Source organism: Gregarina niphandrodes (genome assembly GCF_000223845.1).
Source record: "Gregarina niphandrodes unplaced genomic scaffold scaffold00035, whole genome shotgun sequence".
Classification (NCBI taxonomy): Eukaryota; Apicomplexa; class Conoidasida; order Eugregarinorida; family Gregarinidae; genus Gregarina; species Gregarina niphandrodes.
In genome coordinates, this window is record NW_011645804.1 from 29,263 (window position 1) to 43,470 (window position 14,208).

General features: G+C 57.4%; 9 protein-coding genes across 9 annotated transcripts; 4 read left to right on the plus strand and 5 right to left on the minus strand.

Moving 5' to 3' along the window:
• Positions 1-114: 114 nt before the first annotated feature.
• On the minus strand, positions 115-3,188 carry GNI_134160 (ATP-dependent DNA helicase; the record flags this gene model as incomplete). The annotated part of the gene is made up of 1 exon (XM_011134010.1): positions 115-3,188. A coding segment is annotated over one exon (3,074 nt), but the record flags the coding sequence as incomplete, so codon positions are not given.
• Positions 3,189-3,729: 541 nt separating this feature from the next.
• Positions 3,730-5,439, minus strand: GNI_134170 (putative lariat debranching enzyme; the record flags this gene model as incomplete). Its single annotated transcript, XM_011134011.1, has 2 exons — positions 3,730-4,096; positions 4,193-5,439. The coding sequence occupies 2 exons, from the start codon at positions 5,437-5,439 to the stop codon at positions 3,730-3,732; spliced, it is 1,614 nt and encodes a 537-aa protein (XP_011132313.1).
• Positions 5,440-6,419: 980 nt separating this feature from the next.
• On the plus strand, positions 6,420-7,507 carry GNI_134180 (BTB/POZ domain protein; the record flags this gene model as incomplete). Its single annotated transcript, XM_011134012.1, has 2 exons — positions 6,420-7,159; positions 7,273-7,507. The coding sequence occupies 2 exons, from the start codon at positions 6,420-6,422 to the stop codon at positions 7,505-7,507; spliced, it is 975 nt and encodes a 324-aa protein (XP_011132314.1).
• A 20-nt stretch (positions 7,508-7,527) lies between these two features.
• GNI_134190 (hypothetical protein) lies at positions 7,528-8,098 on the minus strand (the record flags this gene model as incomplete). Its single annotated transcript, XM_011134013.1, has 3 exons — positions 7,528-7,569; positions 7,637-7,744; positions 7,787-8,098. 3 exons carry the CDS (start codon positions 8,096-8,098, stop codon positions 7,528-7,530), a joined length of 462 nt encoding a protein of 153 aa, XP_011132315.1.
• A 112-nt stretch (positions 8,099-8,210) lies between these two features.
• On the plus strand, positions 8,211-8,883 carry GNI_134200 (hypothetical protein; the record flags this gene model as incomplete). Its single annotated transcript, XM_011134014.1, has 2 exons — positions 8,211-8,268; positions 8,366-8,883. The coding sequence occupies 2 exons, from the start codon at positions 8,211-8,213 to the stop codon at positions 8,881-8,883; spliced, it is 576 nt and encodes a 191-aa protein (XP_011132316.1).
• Positions 8,884-9,293: 410 nt separating this feature from the next.
• On the plus strand, positions 9,294-9,683 carry GNI_134210 (S26 family signal peptidase; the record flags this gene model as incomplete). The annotated part of the gene is made up of 1 exon (XM_011134015.1): positions 9,294-9,683. One exon carries the CDS (start codon positions 9,294-9,296, stop codon positions 9,681-9,683), a length of 390 nt encoding a protein of 129 aa, XP_011132317.1.
• A 167-nt stretch (positions 9,684-9,850) lies between these two features.
• On the minus strand, positions 9,851-11,279 carry GNI_134220 (SAP domain protein; the record flags this gene model as incomplete). Its single annotated transcript, XM_011134016.1, has 3 exons — positions 9,851-10,386; positions 10,588-10,990; positions 11,223-11,279. The coding sequence occupies 3 exons, from the start codon at positions 11,277-11,279 to the stop codon at positions 9,851-9,853; spliced, it is 996 nt and encodes a 331-aa protein (XP_011132318.1).
• A 1,096-nt stretch (positions 11,280-12,375) lies between these two features.
• On the minus strand, positions 12,376-13,338 carry GNI_134230 (60S ribosomal protein L5; the record flags this gene model as incomplete). Its single annotated transcript, XM_011134017.1, has 1 exon — positions 12,376-13,338. One exon carries the CDS (start codon positions 13,336-13,338, stop codon positions 12,376-12,378), a length of 963 nt encoding a protein of 320 aa, XP_011132319.1.
• A 92-nt stretch (positions 13,339-13,430) lies between these two features.
• GNI_134240 (60S ribosomal protein L7A) lies at positions 13,431-14,084 on the plus strand (the record flags this gene model as incomplete). The annotated part of the gene is made up of 1 exon (XM_011134018.1): positions 13,431-14,084. One exon carries the CDS (start codon positions 13,431-13,433, stop codon positions 14,082-14,084), a length of 654 nt encoding a protein of 217 aa, XP_011132320.1.
• Between the last annotated feature and the right edge of the window lie 124 nt (positions 14,085-14,208).

Here is a 14,208-nt window from a genome sequence, read left to right on the forward strand (position 1 = left end):
ACCTCCCGCAGGTCGCCCCCGGCCACCACCACCTGCCTGCCCCGGGCCGGATCTCCGCCCCGGGCCGGGTCTCCACCCCAAGTTGGGTCTTCACCACGGCTCTCTGGGGCCGACCCGGCGTCGGGGTTGACGAAGAGGCGCATGAAGCGGCGCACGGCGAACTCGTCGACGACGTTGGCCGCCGTCCGCTGCCGCTTCTTCCAATAGTGGGCGTGACTGAGGACACCGAAGACGGGCACCACGGATTCGGCACCGTCGCGGTTGCAGCGGCCGACCTCCTGCACCCACTGCTCGATAGAACCGGGCACGCAGAGGTGGTAGACGCGCCGGATATGGTGCACGTCAATCCCGAGGCCCATGGCCTGCGTGGCCACGAGCACGTCCAGGCGCCCCGCCAGCAACTGGTCCAGGATCCGCTGCTTCTCCGTCTCTGACACACCCGAGTGATAAAAACACACACGGCAGTCCGGAAACTCGTCCTGAAACGAACGACACACACTCTCCGCCTCGTGCTTCATCCACACAAACACCAAGTGCGTCCCGCTTCCGCCCAACGCAGCCTCTAACCCGCGCCGCTGTCGCCGCACCTCGTCTCCGATCCACGCCGCCGCCTGTCCCTCGCTCAGCCCCTTCCGAATCTGCGGCCGCAGGTCCGGCCTCTCGTACCCGCGCGGCTCCACCAAAGACTGGAGTCCGACTGGACCTGCCGCCTCCCTGATCTCCTCCTCCGTCCTGCCCTCTTCCGTCTTGGCATCCTCCGTCCGGGCCTTCTCCGTCCGAACCTCTTCCGTCCTGGCCTCCTCCGTGCTGGTCTCCTCCGTGCTAGTCTCCTCCGTCCGGGCCTCCCGGTAGGTGACGATTTGGGCAATGGAGTCGTGAGTTTCTTTGGTGACGGTGGCGGTCATGAGGAGCATTTTGGCTTCTCGGAAATGTTTGCGGCAGGCGGGCACGACGAGTTGGTAGGCGGGGCGGAAGGAGTGGGACCACTCGGACATGCAGTGCGCCTCGTCGAGGCAGAGGAGACCTAGTGGCCGGGAGGCTTGACGGAGCGCCGCAGCGAGGGAGAGGGAGGTGAACTGTTCGGGCGTGGTGAAGAGGAAGTCGAGCAAGCCTCCGCGCAGCGCCTTGAAGGTGGCCGCGTACGACTGCGGGTCGAGCCCGCTGTGCAGCGCGGCCACAGTGAACCGGGCACCGAGCACACGCGTCGCCGCCGCCACCTGGTCGTTGACCAACGCCTTTGTCGGGAGTACCATAGCCGCCATAGCACCCTGCTGCAGCGCCAAGTAAGCACCCGCCAGAAAGAACACCAACGACTTGCCCGCACCCGTCCTCATACACAACAACAACGGTCGCCGGGAACGCACCACGTGCGCCAACGCCTGCTCCTGGTACGGCCGGAAATTCGCGAAGCCGTACAACGCCCGCAACAACCGCTCGAAAGGGAGCCGGAACGGTGACCCATCCTCCTCCCCCTGCTCCTCCGCCAGTTCTCGGGCAAAGTCGGCGCGATCCTCGATGACCCGCGCGAGCCGGTCCTCGGCCCCGTCGCCGTCAGCAGTGCTGGCGAGGTAGCGCGTCTCTGCCTGGGCGCGGTAGCCCTCGTATCGGCGCTCACGCCGCGTCTGTTGCCGAATCGCGCCCGTCTCGGCGTAGAGCTCCTGGTTCTGCTGCGCACGCAGTACGCGACGTTCGCGGGTCCGCTTCATCTTCGCCGTCAGCGACGCCCGGCTGCGGTACGGGTTGGTCGTGCGTCCGCCGGTCCGCGCCGCGAAGATACCCGCTGACCCACGGTTCTTTCCCATGTCCAAGTCCAACAAGGACGCGTTCGCGAACCGGACACTGGGCGCCGGGGCCATGTCCGTCGCAGCGGTACCTGCGGCAGCCGAGACAATCTCAGTCGGATCTGGGTCACTTGCGGCCGAGTGGGGAGGCGCACCTGAGACTGGTCGTGGCGGTTCTGCGGCTGCCGGCTTTCGAGCCAGCTTCCGCGCTTGTGCATGCCGGTCCGTCTTGGCCGTAGGGCCTAGCCGCGTCCTGAACACCTCATCCTTCGGTGGTCCCTCCGTCGGTTGTCCCTCCGTCGGTTGTCCTTCGGCCGTGCGTCCCTCCTCATTGTGGGTCGGCGGGGAGTTCTCTCTTGAGCGGAAGACGTCGGAAGAGTCGGAGGAGTCGGCGTGGAGGAGTTCGGTGAGGAGTCTGGGTGCCTGTTCGGAGAAGCGGCGCGCGACGGCTGCGGGGACGACGCGTTCGACCTTGTCGGCGGAGAAGCGGAGACCAAGAGAGCAGAGGCGGCGCGGTCGAGCTGATTCGCGAACCGGGGTCACGTCGTGCGTCTGGGTTGCCAGGACGCGCGGGGATGACCGACGCGTCACTTCAGTCGTGTCGGGCGTGCTACCGATGCGCACGATGGCGCTCCAGTCGCGGGCGGCCGAGCCGTCCGTGGGGCTGGAATGCACCACCGGACTCGCCACGGCAGCCAGCGACCGCCGCGCCTTCTTCGACGCGCTCCCCGCGTCCTGAGCCTCCGCCGACTGCCGCTTCCTGGGACCGGGCACGGCTCGGTCCAAGACGGCCCGACCAGCCACGGCTTGGTCGTAAACGACGTGGGCCATGGCGCTGTGCAGCGGTCCCGCTGGGGATGGCTCCGTGTCGCCCTCTTCCGAAATAATGCTTAGACGCGTCCGCACGGCTTCCTGCAGCTCCGGGTTCTCGCCCTCTAGCTTCGCGTTCAACTTCATGATCCGGATACGGTTCAAATGATTCCGCTTTATTACATTTAGAGGCGTGTAACCGATCGGCGTCGGCAACTTTCGCACCGAACTCTTTTGCGGAGTAGACAACTCCGCTCCGGGAGTCGTACTCACAGGTGCAGCCGTCTCCAATGTATTCCACAAACCACTTTTGTTCACCGGTGACAAATTCTTGTTCGCAAGAGACCTCGCCTGATTCACGGGAGAACGTGCCGGCGATCTTATATCCTCCTGGGCAGCAAGAGGCACCAACGCCTCACTCAGCTTATCACTTAACTTAACAAATAGACTTGGCTTAACTTCACACGTAGTCGTCAGTTGACCGTCAGGCCCTAACCTAGTGTCCCAAGAACCATCGGCAATTGCCAATACATTTTCCTCGGACAGCTGGGTCAATAACGCATGCTGCAACGCATCCATGTCTTCGCTGCCCAACATCACTGCCAAAGCGTACTGACGGCGCAACTCATCCACCAGTATCCGATGTCCTTTGTCTGGCCTCCTAATCTCATAAATCCTCTCCACAATATCAAGCTAAAGAAGCGCTAGTCATTAGTGAGTCACACCTCCAAACCTACACGAGAAATAATTTCCTGCTGGCGATCGTATGAAGTTATCCTTCTTGCGCTTAACCTAATTTGAACGTCCTCTTTCCCGAAGTGGGTGTCAATGTATGCCAGTAGAGGAAACTTGATTGGATACGGGGTTTCAGAGACCTTATCGGTTTGTGGCGTCCTTAGCCGCCGATACGGCGTGGAAATAGTGAGTGAACTATTTGGGCAGCCCTTTTCCAATATCCTGTTTCGCGCCGTTGCGAGAGATGCGCGTCTACTTATCATTCCGCTTAACTTGACTTATCTCTGCATGGGTTGACTCGCAAAGTTTTTTGGGAGATGGCTCACTGAATCTTATTGTGCCCTTTCGGCCCTTTTCGGCCACTCCGCTCTATTTGCTATCGGCGCACACACGTGTGCGGCATTTATTGTTCATCGAGAGAGAGACTTTCTTCCTCGTCCAAGAGCGGATTTCGCAGTCCGCTACAAGAGACGGGCTCTAAAAATGATGGAGGCGATCGTTTAATCTGTGGGAGTTTCTCTACTGGACTTTCGATCCCCGAAGATGATACCGTCGGGGTTGCAACATCAACCATGAATATACTTAACCACCACGCAGTCTGTTCATGCGGTCGCGTGTGATCGAACTGCGGGTATGGGATGGTGAACGAGCGAAGTGATGCTAAAGGAACCATGTTTTCACTCGGGTTGAAGATATCATTTATCGTCCAGCAGGGGCGGATCTTCGTCGAAATGGCGTTGATGATTGGCTCGAGCTCATACCGGGTTACACTAACAAAAGCAAACATGACGAGTGAACAGGCTCAAGAGCAGCGTCGAAATGCGATCTCGACTGTGAGTACCGTTTGCTGCGTGGTGTTCGCTTACGGAGAGGCTAGACTATCGGGATCCAAGGCCGGTGCAGGCGACCGGTGCATATGGGTTATAGGAACTGTCCGTCGCTGGATAACGAACCATTCAAGGTCAATGAGGATGGCACATTGATTATTGGGAAGGGCGTCATTAATACGGGTATCATTAATTCGGGTGTCATTGACATTGTATGATGGACGGGTGGTCCGTTGTCGTTTCTTGTCCCGGTCATTTTGATTATCATCTTTCTGGTGATACCAAGGAGGGATTTCGTGTCGTCGGTTTATACCAGACTGGGAATTTGTAGCCGGCTGGTTCATGTGTCCTTGGCCTGCATATTCGGGGCCTGCGTAGCCTGGATCTGCATGTCCCGAGCCGACATATCGCTGAGGGCGTGAACTGAGGCCTAGTGGTCTGACCTTGAGGGGTCCGTTAGGCGTACTGACTAGGCCTTCAGTGGTGTTCCAGATGGATGTGGCCACAAGTTTTTTGGGCTTATCGTGGGAGATGAATTGTGAGTTGCCGTAAGGGCAGCTGAAATTGACATGTAGGTGAGCCGCAGCCCATACTGCGGGCTGCAGGGCCAGTAGCCGGTGCAGGTGAGGGTTGCCTAATCGGTGGGCGTCCAGATCCTTTTGGAAGAACGGTTTCCTCTGGAGCAATCTACTTCTGTCTTCTGGCCGGGTGACTAGATCTGCCGGCCAGTCGTGGGTTAGGACCAAGTCGGCCTGTGATAGCATGGACAGCTTAACAAGGTCATGTTCTCTAACGTGGTAGACGCTGCGCACAGTATTCCAGTCAAAGGGCTCTTTCTCAAAGTACCCCCTGTTATAGTCCCGGCCGTCAAATATGCCACTAAGCCCTGCCAAACGGAGGAGCGTCTCACCGCCACACGACTGAGCGCCATCCCTACCGGAGGCAGCACCCTTGCGGATGGACACGCAACCCGATCGGCCCATGTAGTAAATGTTCGGGGCCACCCAGCCGCCGTAAGGAAGCGCATTCAGCAGGTTACTGTTCTCGTGATTCCCTCCCACGAACACAGTCAGCACCGGCGCAGCTTTCCGGAGCTGGTAGTACGCCTGGAAATCCTTAAGCGCCTTGTACTTGTCCGGACATGCCAAGGAACTGAAGTCCGCTTCACTCCGCAAACACTGCACGTCGCCAGACCACACCACACAGTCCACCTCGGAGGCCCCCAACGCTCCGTAACACCGGCTCAGGTCGCCGTGCACGCACCCTTGCAATCCCACCCGCAACATATAAATATTTTCCTTAGTCGGTCCGTTCCCTCACACAGGTTTGTTCCCTCACCCAGGTTTGTTCCCTCAGTCAATCCGTTTCCTTGGTCACGATTCTTGGTCACTACGTCCCCTGGTCATTAAGTTCCCTGGTCGCTACGGCCACCTCGGGTTTTGCCCCCCGATGGCACACACACCCCCCAGCCTCCGCCGTGTGGCTGTGTATCCGCAAAGTGTGTGCCAACGGGGTGCAAGGCGTTGAGTGGCGCATGGCGGGTTGGCTCAAGTCGCAGGTCTCGGTGGAGCCGCGAGCGGCGCATACGTGCGTGAGTCTGGGCGAGGGGCTGGCGGTGCTGTTCGGCGGCTGGAACGGCCGGGCGGCGTTGAACGACTTGGTCCTATTGGACCTGCGGAGGCGCACGGCCATGACGCTGGTCCCCGCCACGACCACGGCACCCCCGACTCCCAGAAACAACGTGAGCGTTTCTCCGCATAGCACTGTCTTGTAGCACACGTGTGCGACAGCCCACGGTGTCCTCTACGTCCACGGCGGGCACGACGGGCACCACTGGCTGGCCGACTTCTACTCAGTCGACCTCAACGCGGTCATTGCAGCCGTCCGGGGGCCGAAACCAAGTACCCCTCCCGAAGTCCATTGGGTCCGCTTACCGGCCCCGGAACAGCCGCGGGCATGCCACAGCCTGGTGTACATACCAATCCTCGAGAAGCTCGCGCTGTACGGCGGATACGACGGGACGCGGACACTCGACGACCTCTGGACCTTTCCCGCGGATGCCTGGCCTGTCACCATAGGGACCACGTCGGGGAGACTCCGTCGGGAGCCTGCCCCGTGGGAGGCTGCCCCGTCGGAGGCTGACCCGTCGGAGGCTGACCCGTCGGAGGCTGTCCGGCCCGAGGCGGCATGGACGCGGGTAGTCCCGTCCAACGGCTTCGTGCCGCCCGGTAGACACGTCCACGCGGCCGTTGCGGTTGACTCGAGGATGTACGTCTTCGGGGGGAGTGTATCGCGCGGTGGGCGAGGCTACGAGACGGCGGGGGGGACGGAGGCGTGTGCGGCCAACGGCTATTTCGACTTCCGCCGGATTGTTTGGAAGTTCCCTGGTTCCGAGAGTGGGAGGCTCGAGGATCCGAACCGGAAAGTCGAGCGTTCGAGTCTCAGGCCCGTGTGGGCGGCGCCTCAGGGCGCTTGTTCGGCTCAGGGGCCAGAAGGACGCCGGGACTTCCCACACGGGTGTGCGGTAGCTTACCATAACGCACGACTGTTTGTGTTCGGAGGCCTCCTTGGGGCCGGCGGCTCGGCCGAGAGTCGTGGCAGGCTGTTTTCGTACCACTTCGTCTCTGAGAGATGGACTGCTTACGGGGATGGGACTAGGGACGGGACTAGGTACGGCGCTGGGCGCGAGACGGACGTGGAGCTAGCCGGAAAAGAATCTTGCGGCCAGGACGAGAGCTGCGGAAACGGCCCCTGGTCGGCTGACTCGGGCAGCGGCGCCGAGCTCCCCTCAGCCGACCTCCACCATCCGGGGCTGAGGCAAAAGCACAGTCTGGCCGTAGTAACCGTGAACGGCCAACCCTACTTGCTGCTGGTCGGAGGGTTCAACGGGTACCATTGGCTAGGCGACGTGTTCCTTCTGAATTTGGACCAACTAACCAGCGGAACAGGGCTAGCGAGAGCCATCGGCGTCCTGTTTAAGCTGCCACAGTTTGCTGATGTTGTCATGTAAGCCCGGTCACTACTGTTATCTCTGCCGTTAATATTACTCTCCCCCACCCCCTCCCCCACCGCCACCCCCACCCAGAGACAGAACCGGAACAAATACCGATGTTTTTTAGAGCCACGAGAAGCCGGTCGATCTTGGCCCATAAGTGTATTCTGTTGGCTCGATGTCCGTATTTGTTCCATTTATTGTCGGAGGAGCCAGAGTGTACATCTATTGACCTGACGGAGTGGCCCGCTTCCTGTGTGGAAGCAGTTCTGGGTTGGATGTATTCGGGGGAGCTGATTGCTGAGCATGTCGATGAAACGGTGGCTTTGATGGACTTCCTCTGTATCACATCTCTAGAGTGATGTTCTTTTCGGAGAGACCTTTACCCCGTCTGTAGCTTATCGAGCAGTTGATTTGCATAATTCTACAATAGAGCAAGGTGTATACAATTGGCATTTATAAGTATTTCCACCATTGGAAATCCAGCGTACCTCGATTTGCACAATCTCGCTGTCGTCTGGGGGCGCCAGGAAGTCAAGAGGGTCGTAGAGCGGTGGCGGCAATGAGAATTCTGTGCCCCGGACTTGGGCACCTACGTACTAATATACAGAAGCAGGTCGAAAGATGGGAGGACTGCTTACGATTTGTTCGCCAGTAGGGGTTCTTAATGGTTGTGAATCGTATATGCTTTGATCTATTTGTTCATTATCAACATTGCTGCCAGAGAGCTGCACGAATGCGCCGCCCTGCTTATCGGACTTCTCGGCCGAGTCACGGATTTGAGAAAGGAACAGGATAGTCCTGCGATCAACGTTGTCAACATGGGGTGTTATGTTGCCATAAAATGGAAACCTGGCATCAGGCAGGGCCTCCGAGGCAAAGTGCGCCAGTTGGCCGTGGCTGTGGTGTAGCCGGTGCACAGCGATTTGCAGATCCAGCAAAGCTTGTTCCATCAGCACACGCGTGTGCACCGCGCGGGTTGCTTCAGAATAAGTACAGGGCCAAATAAATTCGTCAAGCAAGGGTGAGTTCGTTGCTTCAAATTAGGTCGGGGTAAAATAAAACATGCGAGGAAGGGGGCGAGGTCGAGGACGTGGAGGGTTCACAGCAATTAGCTTCAAAAGTAAGATCATTGGCACCTGCGCGGGCTAAGTCTCACCAGTAATATCACTGCCTCGTTTCACAGGCGGGCGGGCCCAGACATACTGTTTGTGTTCTAGAGGTCCCCTTTAAGCCCATAGACACTTACCCCTATAATCCCAATTGCGAGTTGACCCCGGCCCTGACTGAAGTAGAGAAGGAGTTGATAGTGTTCAATAGGCTGCTCAAGCGGTATGCGAATGAATCGGAGGACTATACGAGAGAACATGTAGAACAGAAGCTCGTGAATAGTTACGAGAACCAGTTCGAGGTGGGATTTAAAGACCCGGATGCGCAGCGTCGACTCATCGTCGAGGGGGTTGGTCCAGAGTACTTTCCAGCGGAACTGCTGGGCGCAGCACTGAATCCGAGTTTACAAAAATTGGGAGCTAGCAAGAAATCGATTAATTGGGCTTTGCTGGAGTCGAAAGGTGGCGCAGAAGAAGAAACTGCAAGAGGTGACGGGGTGTTTGACGAAGAAGAGAATGCAGAGGAAGAGGAGGACTTTGGAGGTGACGACTACGGGGCCGACCACTACGGTGAAGAAGACCGAGAGGACGAATTCCAGGACGACGGAGGGAACGACTTTGACGAGTGACCAAGCAGTGGATGGGCCAAGCCATGGATGGACTACGCAATGGATGTATCGGGCTTGGTCCAGCTGTGTTGCAGTTTCGCCAATATTGAGGCCCGGATTTGACACCAGGGACTCGGGACAAGGAGGACGGGATTGCCCGCTCTGGACGGGATTCCCCGCTCTGGACGGGATTCCCCGCTCTGGACCCGTATTGAGACACAGCAAGATCGGTCTTCGGCCATCTCCGTAGGATGCACCGCACCTAGACGGTCTTATCTTTTTAAAAAGAATGCGCTGGATGCGAAGATTTTTCGAGACTGCCGTGGTGAGCAAAACACACTACCAAGATCACAGGCTGCCCTCCCTTGCCCAGACCACACGGATCGGCACAGGCAGGGCCACCGTGTGTGCTGTAGACACGTGGCCCCTCTATGGGGGTGACAGTGCCAGAGGGGTCCAAGATCTTGATTGACAAGTGGACCTGGAAGTTGTTGGGAGGTCTTTGCCTCGGTGATGTGGTGGTGTATGGGGGCATACAGGATCGTTGGTTGTGCAAACGCATTGCAGCCATTGGTCCATGCAGCTACAAGGGCTTGTATATCCCGAAGGATTACCTTTGGCTTGAAGGGGACAACTCCCGCAACTCTTTGGATTCTCGGTACCACGGCTGCGTAGCCATGACGGACGTTGTGGGCAAGGTCTGGCGCTACCCCTCATTGAAGAGCTGGACCCAAGCAGAAGACTGGGCTGGATTGTGGAACTGGTCCAAATGGGGATTGTCCCCATTTGGACTATGTTTACCTGCAGAGACCACCGAATAAATCTGGTGGAATATATCCCGGTAGAATAAATCCCACTTACAGGTTAAAGAAAATCCCGCTTGCAGGTTAGAGGGAATCCCGCTTGCAGGTTCGAGGGGACTAATCCCGCTTGCAGGTTCGAGGGGACTAATCCCGCTTGCAGGTTCGAGAAAACTAAAACACTGGAATTATTCGGAGTCGGAGTCTGACTCGTCGTCGTTTGAGTGGTCGTCGTCGTTTGAGTGGTCTGAATCTGAGTCGCTACTGGGCATGACCCCGGCCACGGGTTTGACGAGCCGAGTAGATCGTTTGTACCTCAGAAGGGTGGCCGGTTGGCTGTTGATCCATTCTTCGAGCGACTTGTAACCGAGTAGTTCGGGGGAGAAGTTTATGACCTTGAATTCCTTAAGTTTTTCTGGTATGTCGTCAATGACCACTCCTTCCGAGTACTTGGCCAGGATGCGTCCCAGCACGGTGTTAACTACGGCACGGCGCTTCGCTTGCCGCTCGGCTAAGTCACGAACCTTCCTCTCCTCCTCGTCTTCCGACGCTGAAGACGCCGGACGGTCCTTCCGCACAAGCTTCGCTCCCGCGTCAGATCCTTCTTCATCCGAACCGGACTCTTCGCCCTCGTCACCCGGCCGGGGGCCTTCGCGAAGAGGCGCTTGTTCGCGACGCTTCCACAGCTTTTTCCGCTTCTCGCGATATTCATCCTTCTTGCTCGCTAAAAACAACGATATCAAATCTCCAACACCGGCCTCCAACACCGGCCTCCAACACCCGCCGCCAACACCGGCCGCCAGCACCCGCCGCCAACACCGGCCGCCTCAAGAATAGCACACGTGTTCAATTATTTTCACATTCGCCCAATCGTTCCTACCGTTCCCCCCAGCACAGCAACTGCTCAGAGACGTGTATATCTTACGGCCTGACAGCTGGATTTGGACTGGCTGGAAAGTCTCATAGTCAATGGTGCCGGGTTCCCTGGCATCATTCGATTTACCCGAGCTCCAAACCTGTAGTCTCGAGATGAGCTGTTCTTTGGTACCCTTCTTAGATAACCCTCTGGCGGCGCATGACTCTTCCAATTCCTTCTTGCTCAATGAACCCCAATTGCGCACTCGCAGATCTTTCGGCTCCTCCTCCTCCTCTTTCGGGGGCGGCTCATCCACCTCCTTCTTCTTGTTTTCTATACCGTGTTCTTCGTCAAATGCCTGCAGCTCTTCCTTGTGGTCCACCTCCAGTTGCTCAAGTTCAGCCTCGAGCTCCTCTCGTCGCTTCACTGGCAATCTTTTCTTCTTCAACTCCTTCTCAATATTCCTCACAGCCTAATGCGAACCAGAATTGCAGACCCCAGAATTCTAATGCAGTGCCAGACACAAGTGCTTCCTGTTCAGACACAAGTAATGTTCACGTGCACGGGGTCAATGCCCTCAACATACATACGTGTCCAGACAAACACACGTGATACAACAGTGAGTGTGACACCACGGATGAGTGTGACACCACGGCACGTATGAGTGTGAGATTGGCAAGTGTTAGAGGTAACGCATTGCTTACAGTTTTGTATGCATTGATGAGCTGGGAACGTTGATTATTCGCTTCCTCCAGTCTCATTTAAAAATTGCTCGAAGTATTTGTCATGAACCCACTCCTCCTCACGTTCCCTCACGGAATGGACCCTCTCTCGCTGTCTGGTAGTCTGGTACTCGCCTTGCCGCAGGCTCTGGATCTGAGTTTGTTTCATTTCCCTCTCAGCCAAAGCTGCTTTCTCTTGGCGCTCCCGAAGTGCCTCTCTTTCCTGCCGCTGATAATCTCTCATCACTCCCCATGCCAACGCCCATTTCAATTCCGTGTCATCACCCAACTCAGGATCTCTAAAGACTCCCGATAACGACATCACCAAAATTTAACCTCAAACTTTTCCCCCTGGCGCAGCCTTATCCAGGTTGCTTTCCCACCGAGGTTCCTTGCTTAAAAAATCTTGTTCTCTACCTCCTTCTCTACTTCTCGCGACCCCACCGTGGGCTCCCCACCACGAGTTGCCCACCGTGGGCTCCCCACCGTCATGCGGACCGCCACCACCGGCTCCCCACCGCCATGTGGACCGCCACCACCGGCTCCCCACCGCCATGCGGACCGCCACAACCGGCTCCCCCCGTGGCCCCCACCGCTGCCGTGTGGACCCTCCCCACCGTGGGCCGCCTCCGTGCGCATTCCTTACGAGGCAGTTGCGCCTTACACACAGCCCCTCACAACGCTTAGTGTGTTCCCCCCTGGGCCCCGAGGTCATGAGCGGCTGTGGCTCGGCGCAACTTGGTCCTACAACGACGTGGTACAACGAAGTAGTTATAATGAGTAGTGCAACCCGTAGTGATACAAATCGATACAGTGAAGTAGTGCAGCAAAGCGGTACATTTTAAGTAGTGCAGCAAAGCGGTACATTTTAAGTAGTGCAGCAAAGCGGTACATTTTAAGTGAAGTAGTGCAGCAAAGCGGTACAGTGTAGTAGTGCGGCGAAGCAGTGCACCTGAGACATTGCCCGGCGTATAATTGGCCATAACTGGAGGCAGCGTTAAGTATAAGTGCAGGCTGCGTGTAGTTGCCGTGGGTTCGAGCGACCTCCTTGGAGCGTTCCAGATAACGGGTTGAAGAGCTGTTCTACGTAAAAACGCTTTGGGAAGCCCTCTCAGGAGGTTGGGTGTTGTCTGGTTTACTCTTCCTCGAGGGCTGCAGCAGCAACTCGAGCAATTTCTGCAAGTTTGGCCTGCACGCGACTGGCTCGTTGTTCCTTGGTGAGCTTTAAGGGTCTCCAGTACTTGACTTCAGAGCCGTCCTTTCCGACGGTTTTGAGGTAGTTGCCCTCGCGGACGGTCTTGGGGAAGGATTTCTTCTCGGTCTTGGGTCGCTCGGGGTTGGCGCGGATTCCGTCATGGACCTTCTTGTAGAGTTCCTCGATTTGGTCCGCCTGGATGCCGGCCTTAACGTAGGCGGCGAACTTAGAGGCGAACTCCTCGGGGTCCTCCTCCTGGACCATCTTCATGTACTCAGCGACGTGGACACCAAAGATGCGCTTGCGATGGACCTCGGCGTCGTAGCTATCGTCAGCACCATTCTCACCGCGTGAGTAGCCGGGGAAGCGCTTGCACGAGTGTGGGATGTACAGTCCGCCGTCCACGGCACCCTTGAGGGCTCCGAACACACGGTTTCCGGTCGTAGTGCGCACCAGGCCGATGTCGAGCACACACTTGAAAGCACTGCGTTCCGTGTCCTCGTCCTCAATGTGATACTCCTTGCCGTCAGCCTGGGTCTGGCCCACGCAGACTTCATTGAGCTTCAGGCTCTGGAGGACGCGACGGGCGCAAAGCAGACCCGTGGCGTAAGCCGCGGCGTAGTTGGTAAGTCCAACGGGCATGCCGTAGCGAGCGAGTTCCGTGGAGTCAGCACAAGCAATGACCTTGTCGCCGCAGACGGTGGCGTAGACAATCTGACAGATGACTTTACGGTTAGTAAAACGCACAACGAAGCGGTACTTGGGGGTGTTGTACTTGCATAGCTCCTGACGAATCATGTTGCGGCGAGCCTGATAGTCAGTGCGTCCCTCACGACGGCGACGGTACTTCACTTGGAAGCGCGAGTAGTAGGCGGGCGTCTTGATAACCTTCGTGAAGACCATGGGTCGAACCTCCTAAATTTCTTTTCGCCCAGCTTTTTTGTGCCCCGTTTGTTCCTGTCTACCTTTTTTTCGGCTTCCAAATTTAAGAAGCGATGGCACCGACGAAGGCAGCTAGACACCCGCTCATTGAGGCGACGCCGAAGAAGGTGAGCGTGAACGGGCGACCCCGTACCAAGGCAGACCTGACGCGTGTCGTCCGGTGGCCGAAGTACATCCAGGTCCAGCGCAAGCGCGCCATTCTTTTGACGAAGCTCAAGGTCCCGCCTGCCATCAACCAGTTCCGCCACACTGCCAACCGTTCTCAGGCCACCGAGGCTCTCCGCCTGCTCTCTGCCTACCGTCCTGAGTCTGCTGCGCAGAAGAAGGAACGCCTTGCCAAGGAAGCCGAGGCCCGTGCCGCTGGTGAAGCTCCTAAGTCCAAGAAAACCGAGCGCCTCGTCTGGGGACTCGACGACGTAACCAAGGCCATCGAAAACAAGAAGGCCCAACTTGTCGTTATCCCCCACGATGTAGACCCGGTGGAACTTGTCTGCTGGCTCCCCGCTCTCTGTCGCAAGATGAATGTACCTTACTGCATCATCAAGGGCAAACAACGACTCGGCGCACTCGTCCACCAAAAGACCTGTACCGCTGTCGCCCTCACCGACGTCAGGACCGAACATAAAGCCCAGCTCGAAACCTTCTGCAGGGTCATCGCTCCCGAATTCATCGACAACAACGACGTCCGCAGAAGATGGGGCAACTAAGTTTTTTTCGCCAAGCAACCCGCTTACTGCCAAACACTTCGCCAACTGCCAAACACTTTGCTCCCCTAAACAGCCAACCCCTAACGATCCAACTGCTAACCAGCCAACTGCAAACCTCCTGCCG